The 24,336-nt window shown below is 43.8% G+C and overlaps 1 protein-coding gene across 1 annotated transcript in view; it reads left to right on the forward strand.

Annotated features, from left to right (window-relative positions):
- CRYL1 (crystallin lambda 1) overlaps positions 1-24,336 on the forward strand; it is a 75,085-nt gene that overhangs the window by 34,732 nt on the left and 16,017 nt on the right. Inside the window, exons 4-6 of the mRNA XM_054973568.1 lie at positions 14,245-14,406; positions 15,670-15,864; positions 21,345-21,450. Of these exons, the coding sequence (XP_054829543.1) occupies positions 14,245-14,406; positions 15,670-15,864; positions 21,345-21,450 (463 nt within the window). The remainder of the gene's footprint in view (positions 1-14,244; positions 14,407-15,669; positions 15,865-21,344; positions 21,451-24,336) is intronic.

Below are 24,336 nucleotides of genomic sequence, written 5' to 3' on the forward strand. Positions count from 1 at the left end.
TGCAAAACATCTAGCTGTATAGATTGGTACGATGCCAAACAATAAGATTAATAAAATATTTAAGTATACAGGAATTCGCAATATTTGCTTCAAGTCTTAGAAGAGACACCCCTCTGTGTCTGTCTGACTGTCTGAGCTTTGTCTCATGCAAGATTGTATCCTGGAAAATTTTGTTAGTCTCTAAGGTGCTACTAGCCTTGACCTGGATAGCCAGAATAGCCCAATCTTGTCAGATCTTTCAGGGTAATGCTTAGTTAGTAATTGGATGGGAGACCACCAAAACAGGCTAGGGTTGCTATGCAGAGGCAGGCACTGGCAAACCAACTCTGTTAATCTCTTGCCTTGAATACCCCAGCAGGGGTCACTTTAAGTCAGTTGTGACTTGATGGCAGTTTCCACCACCACCAAAGTGCTACTGGACTTGAGTTTTGCTCTGTATCTTCTGAAATATTTTGCTTGCCTAGTAGAGGGAGCTGGTGTGCTGGAGAGCCTGTTGAAGAGACACCAGGACGGCTAGTACCTCCCTATTTTTCTGAGCCACTTCCTGTGGGCTTAACCTTCTACAATTCCTTTCTCTCTTCCCCCCAGCAGCCATTCAGTGGCTGGTACCATAGAGAACATGTAATAATACACATTGGCAAATATTGGTGGATTGGATTTCACTGTAATGACCAATCTGTGTTGTTTAATAGTACACACATGCAAAATATGCACCAAAAAAGCAAGGTAAACTTTGACCAAGCACGTACTTGCCAGGAAGGCATGCTGTCTGCAGTAACCTGGAGTCGTCATAAAATAAAGGGTGCCATTTAAATGCATTGTTGGGATGTAGTCTGTCCTCCCAGTTGCCCCCTGTTTGAAAACATCAGTGAAAAATTTTAAGAATCTCAATTGCAGTGTTTAAAACTTTCCAATGTTCTAAAGATACAAAATTTGGAAATCTGCTCAAAGATTTTAGTATCCTTTGTTATTTATAACTTTTAAAGTTTGTTTTTCCTTCACAAGATACAGTAATCTGTCTGACTTTACAGCTGTAGAATGTTTAGGTGGGGCCAGAGTTCCGGTTGTGCACATGGAAAGCACTTCCCCTGACCCACGAGGCCCATTTCTGCTTCAGCAGCAACATCCCATCCTAACCCATTCCGGAGGGTGCCTTGACTTCTGGGAGGCTGCACTTGGAGGGCTATGGGAGCGGGAAAGCCTCATTCTTCATTTGGATCTCTGGTGGCTCTTCACTGGATCCTGCTTGTTATGTTATTACCCTGTTAATGACCCAGGACATTAGGGATATACCCTCCTACTTTTGCCCCTGTTTTTTCAGACTTATAGGGCTGGATCTAGACTAAATTTTCTACTAATAGAAGGGTGGGGGTAACGTCTTCCAATTTTTTCTTCCTGCTGCAGCCCTCTGATTTGTCCCTCGTATTGTTTCTGAGGGTTCCCAGTCCCCCAGGAGCAGCATTTTGGGGAGATAAGCGGGTGTGTATGTGTTCTGTTCCACTGACAAAACTTCTTTAGGTGAGCATACAACTTAGTCTGGATCCAACCCATAGTCTAATTGACACTGACTTTAAAAAGGGATTGAAAAGATGTTTACTTGAGTCCCAGGCGCACCATGGAAAATAACTAAGATATATTTAGCTTCTCCCATTGAGCTAATGAGATCTTGAACAGTTTAACAAGATATGATCCATTCAAACTGTTACCCTTAATGAGGGAGAGATCTTTCAATTGCATTTTTTACCCACCTCTCTTCCAAGGAGCTCATAAGGTAGTATATGTTGTTCTCACACCTTCCATGTGATCCTTGAAACAGTGACTGCTTGATAACATAAAGGCTATCATTACACATACGTCTACCAAGCCTCTAGTAGGGGATCCCTTGACCCCTAAATAAACAAAAAAGAGCTGTTGGCCCAATGGTGTGATGTCACTTCTGGGGAAAGCCTGGAAGTGATGTCAGTGTTCTCTAGGAATTGCTAGAAACTCTGAAGTTTTATCCCCACCCCAATATTTTCACGTCAGCTGGTTGCTAGGCCATGCCTGGCAGCCTACTTACACAGTAGTAGAAATTGGATATTCTTCTTAACAGTCATCTTCACAAAATTAACCAGGAGGATGCTGTTACAATCATCCTGATTGTGGGCCTGTTGGAGGCGGCTGCTCGGCCACTGTGTGAACAGAATGCTGGACTTTGGGGGGGGGGAAGGAACGCTGGACTCAGTGGGCCTTTGTTCTGATCCAGCCTGGCTCTCCTTAGTTGTATACATAATGGCTTGGAGCCAGAGAACCGTGAGCAGGTCTCTGCTTGTGGAATGGATCTTGGTACTGCCACCACCCTTTTTGCTGCACCTTCTCAGAAGCCTCCAGGAGTGTGACCTGTAGCAAAATGGAAAGGGGGAGTTGGCAGAAATCACCCTGACTCCTGTACATGGAGAGGGAGCGGGGCTTGGATTCAGCCTGTTGATTTGAATAAAATACATGGGTTGCCATCCAGTGTAAGAAGAGCACACAAGTATGTTTTTTTTTACATCATACTGTTGAAAGGTCTCCTCTTAATTCTCAAAAGTCAGAAGTTTTTCTTACATGCATTTGCATATTGCTGCTGTTTAGAAGATGTGCCAGTGCCCATGATAGGTAAAGGCTTAGGTTTATTTAGTTAGGCTGCTTAGTTATTTCCACATTCATGGCTAATTTCATATATTTATTTCAAATATTTATATTCTGTATTACTTCCATGCTTGGAACTGAAAGTGGCTTACATAACTAATCCGCTTAAATTAAGGGTTACCCCCCAAAAATATATCCCCCAATATCAGTAGCAATCTGATAAAACTGATTGGTCTACTGGAGCATAATCTAGTCAAATAAAATCTACTTGGTCTCTTTTATTACTAGATGAAATGAAATGAGCCTCAGCAAGACTTTTTTTCGAAGATCAGTTTGGCAAAATGCAAAGTAGCTCTTAAGGAAGATGTAATTTTTTCTCTTCGATTATAACATGTTTACCTGCGCTCACAGGTTAGTACAAGTGACAAAAGCTACAAGCCTGGGAGTTGGATCTTCCCCCTTGTGACCTGATTTCTGTTCAGTTGCTTGCATCATAGCCATGCAGCTATTTAATTTCACTGCCACTACAGTATTGATTTACACTGTGTGACCTGTCTTGTGTCTAAGTTAGAAAGGCAGACAAAAAATACACAAATAAAACAAATTGTTTGGGCAGCAATCTCCACTCTACCCCCATGGGCTATATTTACAAGCTCTAAGATTTTCAAGGGACATGCCCAGAGGAGTAGGGCATGTAAAAGCAGAATATTATTATGATCATCAGACCTGCAGAGAGGGAATAATCTAAGACTGTTCTTTGCTAGAACACACATGAAGTTTCCTTATACCTAGGCAGACCCTTCACCTATTAAGATCAGTATTGTCTCCTCTGGCTTTCAGTAGCTCTCCAGGGTGTCAAGTAGATGTCAGCTACTACCTAGAGGTAATAGAGAATTGAACCTGAGACCTTCTACGCACAAGGCAGATGCTCTGCTACTCAGCCGCGTTCCCTCTACATCATCTCAGGCCTGCTGAGCGATATGAACAGAGGCTTCTCTGTTACTCTGTTCCATTGCTTAAACGGCACTATAATATATGCATCTGTGTATGAGTGCAGACAAGGTGTTCATGTTTAGATCTCAGACCGGGCACACGTGTTTTTGATGTGATCTGCAGTCTGATTGAAATACACCACTGTGCCCTACTGCCTATACCGAATTCCCTCTTTTTAATCAGCAGGGTTTTTCTTAATGCTTTTTAACCAGTCAGTAAGAAGGCAAATGTGCATTAGTGCCATTTTTTTTAAAAGTTGCAGTGTGAGACCAACAAACACTTACTCAGCAGCTGCCTCTAATGGAATGAGCAAGACCATTTTCACAAGGAGTGGTATGACCATTTGAAATCTATCATCTTAAAAGATCTTTTGCAGAGTTATAAAACTGTACCGGAAATATAGCCGCCTTTGTAGGGATTGCAGATCTGGGGCAGACCCTTCACAGTCACCGCTTACACAATATAAGGAGGAGCTCGCTATTTTCCCCTCCCCCTGTTTGTATAAGCAGAACAGCAACCTGCGAGAAGCAATGACAGCATAGGGAGAAGGAAGTGAACGCTCGCTCATCTCTGAAGTTCTGCACCCAGCCTTAGTAGTGGGAAAATTTAATTGCATCAGTGAAAGGATGGGCGCAATTCTGTCTTTCCTACAGAATTGCAATGTGCAATGTGTGATTAAATCCATATCCTATTGTCTCCCTACTCGTAACTCTAGCAGCCTAATCATTTCCTCACTTGTCATAGGTCAGAAGACAGCTGTGTGAAAATGGGCAAGTGCTCAGTATCCTTGGGCAAGTGCTCAGGTGTGTAATGATACACACCTTTCTGTTGTGTTTGCTGGCACTTTCCTGCCATGTGGCAGAAAATGCATTCTGTTGTTAAGGGAATCATAGACCACTTATACAGGCTTTGGTGAACTGGGTAAGTGTTCTTAGTTAATTGCTCCCTCCAGGAGCGCTACTTCTTTTCCACTTTTAAACTCGTGTTGTAAAGGCCTTCAGTGATAGTAAAGTGCCTGGACTCTGTTTCTTCTAGCAATCCATCTGCAACGTTCTTTGACATTTGTGCTTGAAAGCTGAACTCCCTGAAGCCACCTACTGTTAAACTCCCATTTCTCTCTTAGTTTTTATTTTTACAATTGAACGTATTTGCTCTACTAAATTTTGTAACTTTTATAAAAACAGAGACCTCCTCGTCCCAATGCATAATTAATTTAAGGAATTACCTACAGTAAGAAGTAGCCATGGCCACTTCCATAGATGTTTGTCAAAAAGGAGTAGGTAGATTGATGACAGCTTGGTCCATCAATGACATTTAAACCGTGACAGCTAATTGTAAGGGAACCGCCATGTGCAGAGGTGGTAGACCACTGAACAAACGGAAAGGGGACACCCAGGCTCTGTATGCAGAAAATTCCAGGTTCCGTCCCCAGCACCTGCAGTTAAAAGGATTGAGTGTTGTGTAATGTGAAAGACGTCTACCTGAGACCCTGGAAAGCCACTGCCAGTCACTACTGATGTTGATAGACTCATGGTCTGACTTGGTGTAAGGCTTCACGTGTTTAAGTCTTGTATTTTTGCTCAACTTATAAGCCTCCCAAATGTATCTGACCAGTTTTCAGACTTCTAGAAGCACTTGGCCAGAAGCAGAATGTAACTAGATAGACCACAGAGCGGATTCTGCTGCAAACTACTTCTGTTTTCCTGCGTCATCTAGTCCTGCATTCTGTTTCCAGCTGACTGGAAGTAGTTCCCCCTTAAAATGACAGTGTGGTGGTAGAGAGTGCTGTCAAGTCATAGCGGACTTATGGCAACTCCTTGCGGGGTTTTCATGGCAAGAGACTAACAGAGGTGGTTTGCCATTGCCTGCCTTTGCAATCCTAGTCTTCATTGGAGGTTTCCCATCCAATTACTAACCAAGGCCAACCCTGCTTAGCTGCGGAGAGCTGATGAGATCAGGCTCACCTGGGCTATCCAGGTCAGGGCTAAAATGACAGTATTGCTCCATAAAGAGGAGGTGAGGGGGACTGGAAGCCAGTAGGCATTAGCAGCCTGGGAAATTGAATCGTCTGGTGTATCCTTTTCTTTTTGTAGTGGATTCAGCAACTCCTAATTATGGCTTGTAGCACAGTCTTTGTTTAGTCTACTCTACTATTCAAGAATTGAGCATGTGCAAACAGGAATATGCAGTTAAAACCGTGGATTAAAAATCTAGTGCAAAGGTCACTCCCACTATATGTTTAAGGACTGAGCCCATTATTTGCAAACTTAGTAACTGAAAGGAATGTTTTGGATTTGGAGAAAAGGCCCTGCTGGTTTATAGATGCCTTGAGGTAATAATACACATTTTCAGCTGTGTGAAGCCAAAAAGAAGCACTTGATTTTACTAGCTATCTACATGAAGAATTGTAAGGAATTGAATCCTTAAAGATTATTTTTAAGAGTTGATGTTTATCAACCCTTTTGGTAGTTTATCTATTTATACCTCTGTCAGGCTTTGCTGGGGCATAGCTGCACAGGGCGTCAGTGTGCCTGAACTGCAGTCCTTGGCTGAGGATAGGGATTGCCCAGGTCTCTGCTCTGTGGAAGGAGGGGAGGTATACATCACCCTTGCTCCGTCTTTACCACTCATGCGCCTGCTCAACCTTGTCAGGATCCCCTCCCTCTGTTGCTGGCAAGTTTGGGACCTGGTCTGTTGGGGTGGCAGAGTAGCTGCCTCCTGGCTGTCCCCCGCCTGTTCCTGTAGGCAAGTCTGGGGGCTGAGCCTCAGACTCAGGACACCCCCCTTGGCTTTGTCTGGGTCGGGCTCAAACAGCCAGGACATGAACTCGGCATCCACATGTTGGGTTCCAGCTCGGTACCAGATTGAGAACCGGTAGGGAAGGAGCGAGAGGTACCAGCGCAAGACCCGGGGGTTGTGGTCCTTCACACGGTGAATCCACTGCAAGGAGGCATGGTCAGTTAACAGTACGAACAGGTTGCCTGCCAGATAGTACTGCAGGGCCCCGATGGCCCACTTGACCACGAAAGCTTTCGACAGTGGCATAGTGCTGCTCTGGAGGTTGGAGCTTGCGGCTCAAAAAGAGAATGGGGGCGGGGGCCCAGTCGTGCTCCTACATGAGAATGGCTCCCAGCCCCGTCTCCGAGGCATCAGTGGCCAGTGTGAAGGGTTTGCTGAAGTCCAGGTTCCACAGGGTGGTGCTATGGAAGAGGGCGGTCTTCAGGTCCTGAAAGACGCTGTCCCTGGCTGGGGTCCATTCTATTTGGTTCCTCATTTCCTTCTTTAGGCAGTCCATCAAGGGAGCTGCTCGAGATGCAAAGTGGAGTATGAATCACCCATAATAGCCTAGAAGGCCCAGGAAATGCCGCAGCTGCCTCTTGGTGTTGGGGTGGGGGATGTTGGCTATGGACACAACCGTATCAAGGGGAGGTTGTAGCCTACCCCCTCCCATGACAAAGCCCAGATACTGAAGTTCCTGGAACCCGAGCCGGCTCTTGTTTGGGTTAGCCCAGAGACCGGCTCTCCACAAGGCAGCAAGAATTAACTCCAGGTGTTGTGGGTGTGTCTCCCAGCTGGGGCTGAAAACGATGATGTCGTCTATGTACGCCAGGGCAAACGACTTTATAATCCCCTGAGATCCGGTCCACCAGATGCTGGAACGTGGTGGCCGCCCTGTTCTCGCGGTCCTCGGGCCGTACCGGAACCTGCCAATACCCTTTGGTGAAGCCTAAGTCTAAGGTGGACAGAAAGCGGGCCACTCCCAGGTGGTCGACCATCATGTCTGCCCACGGCATGGGGTAGGCGGCGAACCTTGCCACTCGATTGAGCTCCCTATAGTCCACGCAGAAGTGGGCGGACCCATCAGGTTTTGGCACTAGCACTATGGGGCCCCTCCAAGCACTCTGGGAGGGTTCTATGATGCCCAGCCGGAGCATCTCCTCGGTCTCCTTCTCTACTGCTTCCCATTGCTTTCGCGGCACTGGTCGCCAGGTGGCTCGAGCAGGTTTGCCGGGCTCCGTGGGGATAGCGTGCTGGAGCCACACCCTTGGCTGTCCTAGGCAGCCACACCTGTGGTTGCTTTGTTGGCTGCCTTGGCTTTCTCTGTTAAGGGCCTCAGACAGCCCCACCTGTGGCTTCTTTGCTCTCAGCCCCACCTGGTTCTGGCTGATTCCTTGTAGCCTGCCTGCAGGCTGGGGTGTGGCCTTGTGCTGCCCTTCCTCTACTGTAGGTAAGGCTGCTGACTGTCTTGCTGCTGGCTGGCTGGATCTCCCTGCTTCCTGGGCTTTCTCCCTCTGGTCTGATCCCCTCCTGGTTGTCCTCAATCTCCCTGCCTGGGTTCCCAGCCTCCCAGCAGAGGGTGGGGCTAGCTGGCTTCCACCTCCCCCTTCTAGCCCTCTGAGGCTTGGGTGCTTCTTTATATCCCTCTGTTGCTGGCAAGTTTGGGACCTGGTCTGTCATGGTGGCAGAGTAGCAGCCTCCCCGCTGTCCCCTGCCTGTTTCTCTAGGCAAGTCTGGGGGCTGAGCCTCAGACCCAGGACATCCTCATTGGTCTCCTGGGGGAACCCAACGCAGCTGTGTCATTCTCCCCTACTCCATCTTATTCTCTCAATACCTATATGAGGTAGGTTAGGCTATGAATGTGTGACTGGACCAAAGCAACCCTGAAAGCTCTCATGGCAAAGGGGGGATTCAAACCTGGGTTTCCTAGGTCTTAGAACAACAGTCTAGTCACTACAGCATGTTGGCCTGAATGCAATGTTAAATAATGAATGAATAATGGAATGGTCATTTTAACTTTGCATTTCTTTCTTAATATGCAGTTTTAAAATTGAATTGACAGATCAAGGGGTACAAGGAATCGTGGTAAAATTAAACAATTGAGAATCCCCGTCCCCGCTCTTAAGATGATATCGCTGAGCTCCAGGGCTAGATAGGCAGATTCCTCCTCACTTTAGTCCTGAACCTAAGCAGGCTTAACACTGTAGTGAAATTACCTTATAGTTGAGAAATGGTTAAGCAGGAAGCGAGTACAGGAGAAAGAAATTTTGACTTCTCCTTTCCTATGCTGTAGCTTGAAGCACAGCAGCTCAGGGGAGAGAGTGAGATTGCCCAGATGCTGCCCAAAGGAGAGCAAGCTGGTCATACAGACAAGAGCGTAAAATCACCACTGTGGCCAGCTTGCTCTTTTCCCAGGTGGCTGCCACAATGCTGATAGGGCTTTTACAGACTCTTCTGTGTGGCCACATTGTTCTCCTCCCAGAAGTTGCTCAGGTGCTAGGATGAGAATGCAGAAGCTGCAGAGAGTGGTTGTGGGGGTTGTTGGAGAGAAAGGGGTCTTTATGTCCATTCCTTGCATGGGACCCACATGTCAGGGAGGCTCACTTCTTACTGAGCATCCAGGCCCTCTGGCAGCAGCTTTTGAGGCAGGAACCTCTTGCCAACCATAAGCCTTGCTCCTTTAACTGGGACAAAAGGTAGATGCCACATTGGGAAACGTGTCTCCTGAGCCACTAAGTAGTCTCACTCCTGACCGGTACCATAAACAGTGTATCAAAGCAGAATGACCACAGTTGGAAAGCGCTGTAAAAACAACAGTATAATATATATGATATAAACCAACAGTAAAATATAATGCATTGGACCAAGAATACAAAGAGACAGGATAACAAAATTGGCGAAGAATACAATAAACACATTATCGTACATGCAATAAACAAGGCAATAAAGCTCTAATGCAAAGTTAGGAGGGGAAAGTATGCCATAATGCCCCCTGAAATCTTGTTCTTGGGCTAGGGAGACCTCTGGAATAGGATTTCAGGGAGCATTTGGGACTACTGTAAGAGTGAGAAAGTTGAGAAAATCATACTCTGCATGCAGAAGACTGCACCAACAGAAATGCTGCACTGGCTCCATCCCATTGTTTTCATTAAAACAATTTAAACAGAGTAAAATTAGATTAAAACCTACAAACTAGAAGCAAAGGAGAGGAGTTCAGAAAGACTAATTATAGAGGGAGGTTTTTACATAACCCAAATCAGGGTTCCCAGTCTTGTTGAATTTGTGGGCATTTTGGGAGTTTTGAGGAGGGGGGAGTGGGTGTCGCCACAAAATGGCTGCTGTGGAGGGCAATAACAAAATGGGCCCAATCACAAAATATTGGTGAGTTGCAAGCCCACAAGGCAGAGGCAATTATTTCTGCATGGGTAGTCCCTGCAGATTGAAAGGTGATAACTTGGGCTCTTCTAGAGCACCTTCTGCTCCAAGGAGGTGGGAGGAAAGCCAGAAGCGGAGCTTTGTTTTGGAGGAGGAGGAGAAACAAATGGGAACCAAGAAACACATTGTCAAGCTCCCTAGTGCCCATAGGCATCACATTGAGGATCACTGCTCTAAATACAGGCAGCCCATGCAGGATTCCTTGGAGAGGAAATCCACAGGGCTACCATAGAAGTAGTGCTTCCATTAATCCCTGAAAAGACGCCTCCTGAGTCAGGGGATGTGAAGCAAGAACTTCTTTGCAACAAGCGTAGGAGTTTTTGCAGGAATACTTCTTAACGTAACCTTGACGAGATTAGACTGGCTCCAGAAGTTAACTGAAAGCCACTGTTGTTTAAAATCGCTGCCACCCTTTACCCATGTATGTATTCTTTTGCATGATATGATAGCTGGTGTCTTCATATACAAGAAAAGAACAGCTTGTGAATAAAGCTCCATACTTGGAGACCTGGGTTCAGATTGCTATTCAGTTGCTAGGGTGACTGGGTAATCCATCTCACTCAGCCTAAGCTGTCCCAGAGGGGTTTTTTGAGGCTAAAATGGGAAAATTCCATTAAGAATTCCATAAATTCCATGAGCATTTTGGTAGAAGGACAGAAGAAAAGCAGGATAATAAAGAAAGCAAGCATATCAAATATATAATCCTTTGCTCCTATGTTCGTCTTGCTTCAGCCAATTTTTCCTTTCCCTCTGCTCTCTTGCCACTGTCAAACTTTAGATATATGGTGTTTGGGGTAGGGAACTTTATTTTTCTCTCATTGCATAAAATGCCATGTACATTGATGCTGTTGTCAAAATAGTAGTAAATGGAGAAATGTTGACAAGAAGGAAATGCAATCTTTTGAATATTGATTCAGATTGAGTTCCAGAAAATCTGGAATGCAAACGTTAAAAGAACTATGGGGATAGAAGTGATTGAAAGGTCATCATCTGAAACTCAAGGCATGAGCCTCCCTAGCTCAGACCTTCAGTCTGCAAAATCAAGACAGGCCTGGGCTACTGATGAAGAGCAAGACACACCATAGACTGGTAGGTCTCTGAAGTACCTGCAAAATGTTTGAGCTCTGGGTAGCCCCATGGCACCACAAAACCAAGCAACCTTCAGGATCTCTAATCAGTTGGGCTTGGTGTAAAATTTCTTTCTGCCTCGGAGTGACAGACAGCTTCCTATATGTGGAAGCAGTTTGCTTCACCATCGTAATACAATAGTAGCCATAACTTGACACACAAATACTGAAATTTATTTAGGATTTTAAAGAAAAATTTGATGACAGTATATACTGGTATAAGCTGGAATCAGTGTTTCTGGCTGCTTAATTTCTCCTACACATAAATGCTGTGCAGCTGTATCCATTTCGTCATTACTCTGCATGATTATATTACAGATTTATGAATTTTGAAATATCAGAATCAGACTGAAATTTGTTTCTTACTTTGTAATATTTGGGTAATGCTTTGGGTAAAGGTAGTCCCCTGTACAAGCACCGAGGCATTACTGACCCATGGGGGGATATCGCATCACAACATTTTCTTGGCAGACTTTTTACGGGGTGGTTTGCCATTGCCTTCCCCAGTCATCTATACTTTACCCCCAGGAAACTGGGTACTCGTTTTACCGACCCCAGAAGGATAGATGGCTGAGTCAGCATTGAGCCACCTACCTGAACCCAGCTTCTGCCGGGATCAAACTCGGGTTGTGAGCAGAGCTTGGACTGCAGTACTGCAGCTTACCACTCTGCGCCATGGGGCTTTGGGTAATGCTTTGTATTTCCTGAAGACTCAGGGTATAGCATCAGTCCATGGATATAATTACTGTAGGCTTGCCACAGTTGGATAATATTTCTAGCCTTATAACTACCTACACTGAGGTGATATTTTCCAAGCGTTCAGAGGGGGGGAAAGCCTTTTCAGAATCATGGGATGTCTAAATCATGGGAGTGGGCCATATTTGTATATACAGTTAACTTGTAGGGTCCATACACACCATAGGATCACCTCAGGATCTGTTTTCTCACAGTGGCCTTGATTACACACCAGGTACCTGCGACTTGCCACACCAAATTTTGATGAACTGGCTCTGAGTAGGTCATTCTGTCCACTGGCCCACAACACGTTCTCTGTGAAGAAGTTTTAATTTATGTTAAAAAGTCCCACCCCACTCACATGTTCATGTTTTCCATAATTTAACAGGGCTTTGGTAGGTACAGTACGAAATATACTTGTAAAGGCTGAAACAATCCCTTCAGAATTGTTCTTGGCATGTGTAGGATATCAGAATATTCTAGAGTAATTTAGTGTTCACTGAGGTCATTGGAAGTTGTCACACAATGCAGTGTGGGAGGGACTGGCTGTGCTTATGGCTCCTGACATGACTCTGGCTTTGTCTGAGCTTATATTCTGCACTCACAGAGAATAGTACTTCAGTAGTCAAACAAAAGCCCTTTAAGGGGAAGCTCTCAACAGTAAGTTGTTGTTGAAATCCAACAAATTGGCATGTCCTAATCAGGTTTTTACAAGAGATGCTATAACAAGGTACAGCTAAGCTGAAAGTCAGGTTACAGTAGCCTTATTGAAGAGCTGGAGCTTTCAAATAAGAGCTTACTGTTTTGTGGCAAAAGAGAAGTGTGATCTTCACAACAACAAAAATGAGCCCAGGAATATTCAGTGTCCATTAAAATGCACTCAGGTAGACTTTACCTGTGGTGAGTTGAGTTCTCGAGCTGTTCCCTATCCATTTCTTGTTTGATTTTTTCCCCCCCAGGGCAAAACTGAATAGCTTCAGGGTTTCTCCAGGCTTTGTAGTTGGTAGCAAGTGATGAAGACCTTGATTAATAGCTGCTTTAGAGCTTAATTTCTCCTCTGTTCTTCAGGGAATTGAGTCTGCCTAACTAAGAAAATAAATCCATTCTTGACAAGGACAGAAATTTTTATTGCACCAGTCCAACAAATTGAATACAATGTGCCACTATCAAAGAGCCCCCTCAGCAAATAGCCTATTCAGAGGCCTTACATAATCATGGCGGGTTTCAGTTTCCGAGAGTGTTGAGCTTCACCCTCTGTGATTATCATCTGATCTGAAAGAAAGCTTTGGGTTTCAAGGTGGGGAATCTCACAATAAACCTATTCAGTGCTGCTCTTTTATTAGTTTAAACAAGTATCTACAGAGTTCTCCTTGCCTTGTGACTCTGTTAAAGGAAACTATTTAAAGGTAGCCCACCTTGCAAACTGAATTGATCCAGGAATTACGAGTGATGCATTGTTTTCCATCAGTGAGGGAATGCATAATAGTTGGCTTTACTGTTCTAAAATGATCCCATTTATCTCCCTGAATTGTAGCAGTGTCGTGACTTGAAAACGAAGTAAAATTCCATGACTTTCGTTCTAAACTGGAAATGGTATCTCTCTCCCCTATAGTATATGAATGTGTATAAAATGCCTGCTCATACTTCAAACACATGTATGGATTAATGGACAATTTATCAAAGTACAGTACAGAGTTTTTAATTTTTTTCCACCGTTTTGCAAGGATAAAATGGTGGCAGTGGTGCACCATATATGATAGCACTATATATGCTGCTATCAGCGCCTTGGAGGATGATTGGCGGGGAGGGATTAAAAATTTATCAGCACTGTAGATACAGGGTTGGATTCTAAACTTCAGTGAACGAAGGAGTTCCCAAAAGCAGAGCTTCCCCTACATTTCCCAGCAGTCCTGTGCATGGTTTGGATTTCAGCTATACAACACAGAAGGAGTAAGACGGGGGAATTGAACAAAATCCAGTTTGTGCTAGCATCACAAGTCTTGAAGCTGAGCTTCCTCTGCTATCACAAGAGAGTGTGTATGTGCAGGGAGGACAATTTTGCCTAACTCTTCCTTATTCCTGTAGCCTTTTGTTCAGGAGGGTCCCTCAGCTGTCTGCATCAAACTGCATATATTTTTCTCCAGAAATATGAGGAACTGTTCCTGCACATACTACTTTTTTAATGCAGAGTGATGTGTAGTTTTTCCATTTATAACCTGCCTTTTTTACTGAGACTCAAAGTGGATTACAGAGTACAGAAAGAAAGAAAAAAGAATGGCATACAGTATAGGACATCGAATGAACAATGCAATAGGACTAGGAGTATAAAACTGAGAGACAATGAAAGCAACAGTGTGAACATACAGTATAAGATGCACAATGCACATGAACCACGTAATAGGACTAGGAATACAAAATCTGAATGTCAGTGTGAACAGTAACTGTCTAGGCCAGCATAGCGCGAGTGATGCAGAATGTAGGATTACAAAGGTACCACGCAATGCAGTACCACTCCCCATACACCTCCAGCTTAATTCAGTACTAAATATTTGGTGTTCTATTCCAGGAATGCACACCTGAGAACTTAGAACTGAAAAAGAAGATTTTTGGCCAGTTGGATCTCATCGTCAGTAACAATGTTATTCTAAGTAGCTCGACGTCCTGCCTTTTACCTACGAAATTGTTCACTGGACTGAAACATGTTAAACAGTGTATAGTGGCACATCCTGTAAGTACTCCAAAATCTATGGATAGTCTGTTAAAGCCTGAATTTTAATTCCAGGACTTTATCCTACAGTTATCTGAGTGCTGTAATACTAACTCCTGGGCCCAAATGTGTGAAGACAGCAGGCATGTAACTGTTAATACGTATCTGTTCTATTTGCATTTATTTATTACTGTGGATTGGGTTCAGTGCTCTTTTTTTCACCAGTGCTCTTTTTCACTGATTCCCTTCTCCTACCACAGAACTCCACATGGCACCACCACTGTTCCTTGGGGTCCCATCAACCTCAAGGGCAGCATTGCATGGGTTCAGTGGGCTGAGGGTGGCAGGTAAATTACATTCTGTATGCAGAATCCTTAGTTTGTGTTACTGTGAACCCAACCCATTTAGGCCCTGCCCAATTTAAGCAATAGTAAGCAATTGCAAAGTTGTTTCTCCTTGAAGGGTAGCCTGTGATGATATTATGCTAGCGAAAGTGGTGGAAACTTTCTGAAATTCCTTCTGTAAGTAGATAGGAGTTGCTGCATCAGTGAAATAAGTCTGGAGTAATAATCTAGATTGACAAATAAGACCTTGATGCTCTGTGTTTTTGGCAGAAGGTCTCCAGAGAAGCAAGAAGCCCACAAAAAGCAAAGCTTTTACCTGTTTTCATTAGGACAGATAAGAGTGCTGTTACTGAAGTAGTCCAGTTCTCCCTTCCAGTTGCAGCACCTCAGATTTCATATTTGGATGTGAGGAGGTTGCGTGTGTCTGTGTGTGTCTGTGTCTGTGTGTGTAGTGTATGTAGAGCCTGGCATGAAGTTTGTCGTGATCAAAGATTTGTACCACTTTAATGAGTTCTTGGAACAGACCTGTCTTAGGGCCAAGCTAGAAGTGATGTATTACACTTGAATGGCAAGTGAAGAGACTCACATTTATACCTCCCTGTTAACTTGCTCTGTACGCAACTGTGTGGAGCGCAAGTGGAGTGCAAGTGAACAGGGAGGAATACATGTGAGTCTGTTCACTTGCCATTCAAGTGTAATTTGTCACTTCTAGCTCTCGGCTCTTAGTTTGTGTTGGGGAGGCATATAGTCAGATGGAAAGGCAACACACTCCAAACTTGGTTTAGGAAAGAGGGGCAAAACCTCCTCTTGCAAAATCAGTGCCTAAATAGGAGGGCTTGCCCAAGTTCTATAGCAGTGGATTTAAAGTAAATTCACTGACCATAACACTGTTTTCTTTCATTTGTTTGTTCTTTTTCTTTTTAATTTTTTTTCTGTCCAGGTAAACCCACCATATTATGTGCCTCTGGTTGAGCTGGTTCCCCACCCAGAAACAGACCCATGTACACTGGAGAAAACTTATGCTCTGATGAAGAAGATTGGACAGTCCCCAGTTAGACTGACAAAAGAGATCGATGGCTTTGTTCTGAACCGGCTCCAGTATGCAATTATTAGTGAAGCATGGAGGCTTGTTGGTGTATGTATGATTTTATTCTTCAGCTCTGTTATATGTACTTTTGAATAGTGCATAATTTCATACAATTCAGTATTTTTGACATGTTTAAGAAGCCTGATGACGACATTATAATTTGGCATATATCCAGCCACATATTTTCTTTGGCAGAATGGCATTTTCTCTTGGCGATTACCGTTGATTCCCCCCTGCAGATTCCCATTTTCACCCTTCCATTGTTCATGAGAGCCCACTGACACGCGAAGGACAAAATTTGGGGGGGATTCAGCTGGCTGAAGAAGGAGGGGAAGCCGATCGGTCCCATTCCACAAAATCCTTGAATGGTTGGATACATGCCATCGGTATGTAACTTTAATAGAAGAGATGGCTGATGCTCTAGTAACTATTAGAAAAAGAAGAGAGAAGGAAGCTGAACTGTACAGTGAGTAATATGAGGAACCCTCCAAAACAATAACATTCTCATTCTAGCCAGAGAAACAAGGTGAAAAGGTCAGAAAGTGAAGTACTGATTTTCATGTTGCATCTCTTCATTTCCTGTTTCCCTCTGAATACTGCAGTCTTACTTACAACATTTGAATTCAGTGAAACGATGATGAAACTGATACTTTAAACAGAAGTAAGCTTAGCCTTCACGAATCTCATCTCTAAGACTGAGAATTATTTAAAACAAGGTTCTAAAGACAAACTTCTTCTCCTTCTCTGCTTTTGGACATTTATAATTATCTGCTCTCTGGCACTCACTGTGACCTTCCCGCACCAAGCAGGTTCCCAGCCTTCTATCAGTGACTGAGGTTTGAAAGAGAAAATCAGTATTAGTTTTCTGTTCTTCTATATTAAGGTTGCAAATCATGAAAAGATAGAATAATTAAATTTTTACATCCCAAGTGATTGTCATCTTGATGAACAACCCTGTCTCCCCCTGAATGTTTAATGTTCTTCGGTGGTCCTGCCGGGGGCAGCCACAACCAATAGAAAGAAGTTCCTCCTTGGAGGCAGTCGGGATCGTTAATTCCACCCCCCACCCCCCGGCTCCTAGTAGGAAGACTGCTCCTTCAGTCTCCTACTTTCATCCTGGTCTGGTGTGCAGATGGCTGGACGTTAACTGCAGTTATTAAAGACCGTAGTGATTCCTCGTTTTCCTACCTCCCTCCCTCTTCTTCCTTGAGGGGCTTTATCATTCTGCTGCAGTGGGAGTTGGGGCTGGGCCAGCTTCTGAATGGGTTTCCTCCAATGCAGCTTCTCCAGAAGGTTGATCCAGAGTATGGCGGGTCTCAAATCAGAGGTTGTCCTGATAGCACCATTTTGGCTTTGTTGAGTTTCATTCCAGGACTTGATTTGGTGGTCCTTCAGGGCCCTGTGGTGACTCCTAAATAGGAGAGACCTTCTCTCTCAATGCCCCATACTCCATTTTCAACCAAACTAGTTAAAATTAACATCATGGAGGTTCAGTGGCAGCAATTTAGGGAGACAGGCTACCCTGATCAAGTCACCCTGACAGCATCCAAAAGAAATCCACTAATAGGATGTGCAGATCTTCTGGTCTTGGTGTGGTGGAGAATTTGCCTTCTCACCAGTAGACATCAGGAGGAGGAGAAGGCTATGATTCGCTGTATGGGGCTGCTGCAGATACCTCCCTCACCCACCAGGAGAGTTGTTGTTGCCCTCACAGCTGAACACACAGCACCATGAAGCAGCAGGGGGAGGCTGTGGAGAACCAAGGGGGTGAGCTGGGAGGGGTCGAAAACTTTTCTGCTGCTGCTGCCACTGAGGCCCCATCCATGCCAGCTTTTATGTTGCCACCAGCCACGGTGTAGTGGGGGTGGGTTAGGCAGTCTGGGGTCCCTCCCTCAATCCCCCCCCCCATTCTCATGCCTTCCTTTGTTAATCCTAAGTAGAAGGACTCAGAAGTAAGCCCCATTTTATTCAGTGGAGCTTAGACCTGGGATGATGTTCCTGAAATTGCAGCCCTAGTGTAGTCATGGGTTTGGTTTAGAGGATGAGGCTGCTAACCTTTGCACACTTACTTGGGAGGAAGCTGTTGAGGCACTTACCACAAACTCATTGATCGCTTCTTTTCTACTCCCAATTTTCCACATGCTTGTTATTAACAAGGAACAATGTCTTTGTCTTGTGGCTTTAATGAATCATTATTACTCCATTGTTTCTCTATTCTGTTGCAATAAAAGTGAATTGTGATTATGTTAATGGGGTTCAGTCAAGTTGCCTTAAAGAACCAGTTGTGAAATCATAGATGAGAAATACATTTCAGGGAAGAAATTGGCATTAGTTTTAGGCAACAGAGTACTATAAATTAGTTGTTTTTATGGTCATACTGACTGGACATTGTTTTGTATAGGATATAAACTGGTGGTTGGTTTATAGATTAGTGATGGTTCAGATTGCAGTCTAATCATATTTTAGCTCTCAGAAGTGCTGAACTGAGATTGGGCTGCAAGATTCAAGCAAGAGAAGCAGTTGCACATACAGCTTAGAGTCTCTCTACACGAGACATCTTAAACAAGATATAGAGAGACACAATGCTAGCTGGGAAGCGTAGTTTAAAAAGACAAAGACAAAGCGCTGTCAATTTCACCTCTCTACAGCGCCTACAAAGATGGCTCCTCAGTGCATTTGTTAATTTCCTCTTTGCCTCCCAAAAGGGGAGGTGAAATTGACAGAGCCTTTGGCTTTGGCTTTTAAAACTATGCCTCTCGGCTAACGTTGCACCTCTCCACACTCGAGTGTTCTCATGTAAGATGTCTTGTGTAGAGAGACTCTGAGTTCCTCTGGTGAGATCTGTGTCCAAGAGCTGCCTTATCGCGAGGGAGATGCCTGCATCCCATTTCCCATGTTACTTGTGCTTCCACACTCAGTACTACTTTGTTACCTATGAACTGGTCTGACATTACTGATGTGGCTTCCTTTTCTTCTGTCTTTTTCTTTTTTGTCCCCAAAGAAACCTTTGGAAGGCACCATTGTGACAGCAGCTGTTATCCCTTCTGCTATTTCACTGTCTAAGATGAGAGCAGGATTGTTCCCTAACTCACAGGGCTTTTATTTGTACATTGCAAGCCTGTAGAGAACTGATAAAAGCGCTTGGGACAAAAGAGAGCCCGTAAAGAACACCCTTTTGGCAACAAGGGCAAACCTCTCCATTGTCTGTCACTGAAACATCTGAGCTGGCTTATTAGAGGAATGTGAAATTTGAACGTGAAGATAGCTGGCACAAAGTTAGCTAGAAGGCCGTTTGGATGTTTCTGAACATTTTTGGCATGCTAAAGGCCTGATCTTTCAGGAATAAAAACATTTTAAAGGCACTGCTTAAAAACATAAGGGTAAAATCTATGCACAACAGAATTAAGAAAGTGACATTATGTCCTATTTTTGTCCATTAGTACATCATTTTAAAATTTTTACTCTTATTTTGTTTTTGTAGACCTACAACAGATTAACACCATAGTTGAATAAATTCCATTAATCATTGTATCATTGGTGCTTTATTATTTCCCGTTGTTCTATTGGTAATCTGTGTAATTATCTTCCTGGGATTGTTTTTTGGGAAAGGACTTATATTGCCTGAATGTAAATTCAGCTATGGAAAATGTCTCCTTCATCTACAGTGTGTGGCTGCTTATCTTTGATGGATATGCAGTTCCACACAGACAGCTGAATGCAGCAGGGTTACTTTCTGGTTTGACTAGTAATGTGGGGTTCCAACTTTCCTGTGTGTTGGTTAGGTTAGCTGAACACAGAGGAAACTGCTCCTTTAGCTGGCATGCAGCATTCATAGAATCATAGAGTTGGAAGAGACCTCCAGGGTCATCTAGTCCAACCCCCTACACAATGCTGGAAATTCACAACTACCTCCACCCCCACAGCCCCCAGTGACCCCTCCCCCATGCCGAGTAGATGTCAAGAACCCTCCAGGATCCCTGGCCAATCTAGCCTGGAGAAAAATTGCTTCCTGACCCCAAAGTGGCAATTGGCATTACCCTGGGCGTGTGAGAAGGGGCCACGAGAACCCAAGTACTGATGTAACCCTCCTGCCCTCCCTCTCATAAGCCATTCATGAAGGTAACTGCGCCTGACATTTCAAATTCGGGATAACAAACCTAAATTAACAACTTCTGTGGTTACCAGAAATGTGTTCTCTTTCTGTGGCTCCTTTTTGTTATACTACAGAAACCGGCCTGATGAAACAAGTGGGGGAGAACGGCGTTGCAATTATATTGTTATTAAGAGCCTTAAAGAAATGTGGAGTATCCCGTAAAGTGTATAAGATGATACACTTGTCCTAACTTGTTTTTAAGGTGTGCTGATTTGCTTGGAAGCATACCCTGTGGGCGTAACTGAGCTTTGAACAGCACGTTATGAGCCTGTCATGTGGGAGGTTTGGGAGTTGCCTACTAATGGACTTGAGATCGTAGGCATGTTGAGGCCATGGAAATTACCTACATGATGCAACCAGTTTTTAATGCACTGGATGGCAGCTGCATTGTTGTATTTAATCATCTTGTTTCAGTCATACTCTGGAGTTGGTAATTGGATAGATATGAACACATCCCAGAAATACACAGGCTACTTTTTAAACCAGAATGGTTTTATAGCTGATGAGATCTTCCAAAGTAATCTGCCGGTGGAAAAGACATAGTTTGTTCTATGAGAAACGAAAGTGGAACAGAAGCATTAAAAATATCCCCACTCAGAAATGCTGCTGCTGTACTGCTTAGAATATATTTTAATAGGATGTATCAAAGACTGCAATAATCTTCCTTGTCCAATAAATGTCTGGGTCATCATAGTGGCCTATATTGCTAATACAATTTTTGACTTGCAGAAGGCTAGTAATTATGTATAATGTTCAGAATGGTTGCACAATGTTTTATGATGGCTAGGCCATTTTAAAAAGAATTATTGTTCTTTTCTTAACCGGCACTAACAGTAAGTAAAATGCCTATTTGTTCTAATAGTCAAAAGCATACAATTTGATGAAGATACAATTCTGTATGTGGAAAAAACCCTCTAGCACTTGTCCAAAGCAGTTATATTACCCTTCTAAAGCAGTTGACTTCAGTGGACTTAGAATGGTGTAACTCTGTGTAGGATTGCATTGTTAGATCATTAACTAGCATAAATTGTTCATTAATAGTAAAGAAAGGTAGTAACAAGATGATTTTTTTATATTTCTAAAATATTTTCTGACACCAGAAGTATTATAGAGCAAAGAAGGGCATGGATCTTACCAAAAATTTCTGTGACTTCCTTGTCTGTCCCTCCCATTGCAGCCCAAAGTATAGCCCAAAATATTACTGTTTAAAGACAAGGGCTCCTAGGAATATCTTGGGGCAAGTTCAAGATCTGCAGCAAGAGGGGACAGTCAGCAAAAACTATCTTCTTCCATTAGCAGAAATTCTGCGCAGCATCCAACCCAAGAAAACAGAATTTGTGCAATTCTTAACGCAGTCAATATTCTTTCCATGCAGGATGGAATAATCTCTCCTGTTGATCTGGACCTTGTGATGTCTGATGGCTTGGGGATGCGATACGCTTTTATGGGACCTCTGGAAACTATGCATCTGAATGCAGAAGGTATGTAATCTTTACCAGTAAAATGTAAATATTGGAATTTTCAAGGCAAAGATAATGTAAATATTATAACTATTCAAGGAATATCAGCTTAGCAGTACATTTTATATAATACGATGAAACTTAACTACAGTACTTCAGTATTCTGCAGCATTCATATAGTTCTGGAAATTTCTATTTTACACATCCCTCTGTTGAATGACAGTAACTGCCAACAAAAAATACTTCATTAAAAAGGTACCTGTTGCTGCTCTGAGTTCAGATATTCCCAGATCACTTTACCATAACAGTAGCTTTGTTCCTGTGCATGCCAATCTTGCCAGTCCCTCTGAAACAAGTTGTAAAAAAGATCATCCTTTTTCATGGTTTGTGTTTGGTTGATGCTGCAATATAGAGTGCCCATCATGTGCAATGCTATTCATATGGAAACACCCTAAGCGTGCCATTGAAAACCATAGTTTAATTCAACTGACAATGGCTAACAGTGTAATCCTATGGAGAGTTATTCCAGTCTAAATCCATTGACTCCAAGGGGCTTAGACTGGAGTAACTCAGCATAGGATTGCATAGTGAGTGATTTACTGAATGTAGGCTGCCCCAACAACTATGGTTAGTTAGGGCATAGCAAACCAGGATCTGACATTGGTTTATTAATAACAGTTTACCTATGATTTCACATGATGTAGAAATGTAAAGATCTGGACTTAATCCTGGCTTCTTCCCCAACACCACTCCCTGGACAATAGAGACATCTGTCAAGAATTGCTCTAAATCGAATCCTTTCTGATGTTTCCTCACCTCACACTAGTAGACTCTCTGTCTATGGCCTCTGCTGCCAGGCTGCCTAGCAGCAACCTTGACTCTTTCCCCAGTCTTCTTAAAGGTTCCAGAACACCATCACACTTCTTTACATTTAGAGAAAATAAAATGGTGCCAAAGGATTTGTCTGTAGGGGTATGCACTAAAAAAAATGGTATTTTTCAGATTTGGGTATCAAGAATTCAATAAATAACAGTATTTCTAATATTCGGGTCAAAATATACTGGTTTTGTATTCAGATCCAGGTTTTTTTCAGAATTCTGAAAACTATCAGCTCCATTATTCCCTATGGGGGAATTTTTCAAGGTAACTGGAGGGCCTGTTTTTTCATGCAAACTACACCAATATTGCAGCAGAGTAAGAGCAGCTTGTCCTTTAAAGACACCCCACCTCCAAATTTCAAAAAGATTGGGTTAAGGAATCCGATTCTACAGACCTTTGAGCAAGGTCCCCCCCCCCAGCTATTTTCCATATGGGGTGATGCCGTGCTTTCTCCAGGACAAAGAAGCCTTAGCCAAACATACAGCTACTGACCAAAATCCTCCCCAAAAGAACTAACAAAGCCCAACAGACCCAGAGAATCCCAGGGCAACAAACCTAACAAAAGGGAGCCACTCCTTACCCTGAAACAGCAGCTTTTTCTTTTTCCTTTTCAGAGGTTTCCTGAGCCAATGAGAGCTGGAGGAGGGAGGTGACTCTCAAAGGCAAATGGCACTGCATGTTAGGGAGACTGTCTGTCCTTTTTTTTTTTAATTACTAACCTCAAAAACTACAAGAAAAGGGAACGGGGAAAGGCAAGAAACAACATATAAAAAACACACACTACATCTACAAGTATTGCATTCCCTTCATAATACAATTATTTAAAGTTAAACTTTCTAATATGCTATTAGATTGGTAGATCTTATAAACTACGAACTACAGTCAGGATCAGGTCTTCTTCCCCACCCCCTGCGTCTCGGTCGCAGCTCTCTCTGAACAGCTACATTAGCTGCGCTCACTCCCTCCTCCCCATTCCCCCCTTCAGATTCTAAATCCTCTCCTCTTGATGATTAAACACAAAATCCCTCAGCTGTACTTCCGATGTTATCTTGTAGGCTTGGTCTTTATAACTGAACCAGTTGCCTTCCGGAAATAACCATTTGTATTTTATTTCACGCTTCCTCAGAAGAGCTGCAAACCTTTTATATTTGTCAGGTTCAGTGTATCTGTTAACTGTACTGACTCCATTTTCTAATGCTTTTAGTGTTTAAGTGCTTTCCCCACAGGTGCACCGCTTCCCAGGCAGATTTCTCACCGGAGGAGATTGTTTTGTCTAACACCGTTCCACCAAGCATTGGCCTTGAAAGAGAGCAACTTCCCAAGACGGAAAGATGTTGTTTTGAGAACTGTGGGGGGAGGCTGGTCCAGCTGGGAACTGTTACTCTGTACCTCATGCTTTGCCCTTCATTGGTAACAATGAACGTGTACCATCCTGAGTCTCCTATTCAGGACAGTGGACTATAATGGACCTTTTCTGCAGTAAAGTTTCCTTAATCAAACAATGGACTCCTGTTTGCTTGTGAGGGGAACCTGTAGGAAGAGCCTTATTTAGCCACAGTCTGACATTTTGTTACCAATCATGCCTGAGTCGGGCCCAGCGGAATCCAAGGTAGTCCCGGACAGGGATCCTTTGTTTGATCCGTATGCGTCTCCCGACAGTCAACCAGCGCAACCCCAAGAACTTCAGGAACCTGTGCCAGCAGGGACCGGAGCTTCGACTACTACCCCGCCTCTCATCGACCTCGGCGGTGAGGGGACAAGGCCGACGGCTGCTGCCCTCCCCTTGATCTCGTTACCCACACCGTCGGAGTGGGGGGCCAGACCCCGAGAAACGAGAGAGCGCCGGGCCAGCGGGCTACATCCACGAGCTTCTATGGATGGGCGCCGAAGCCTAGAGACTGTCCCTGAATTGGACATCAGCCAACCGTGGCTGTTTTGGAATAGAACGACCGAACAGACGGACGGGGACGCATCTCGCCACGGCGTTCTGAGTTGGGATTATACGGAACTTGCCCCGTGGAAAGAACC

Source organism: Eublepharis macularius, chromosome 3 (genome assembly GCF_028583425.1).
Source record: "Eublepharis macularius isolate TG4126 chromosome 3, MPM_Emac_v1.0, whole genome shotgun sequence".
NCBI classification, from domain to species: Eukaryota; Metazoa; Chordata; class Lepidosauria; order Squamata; family Eublepharidae; genus Eublepharis; species Eublepharis macularius.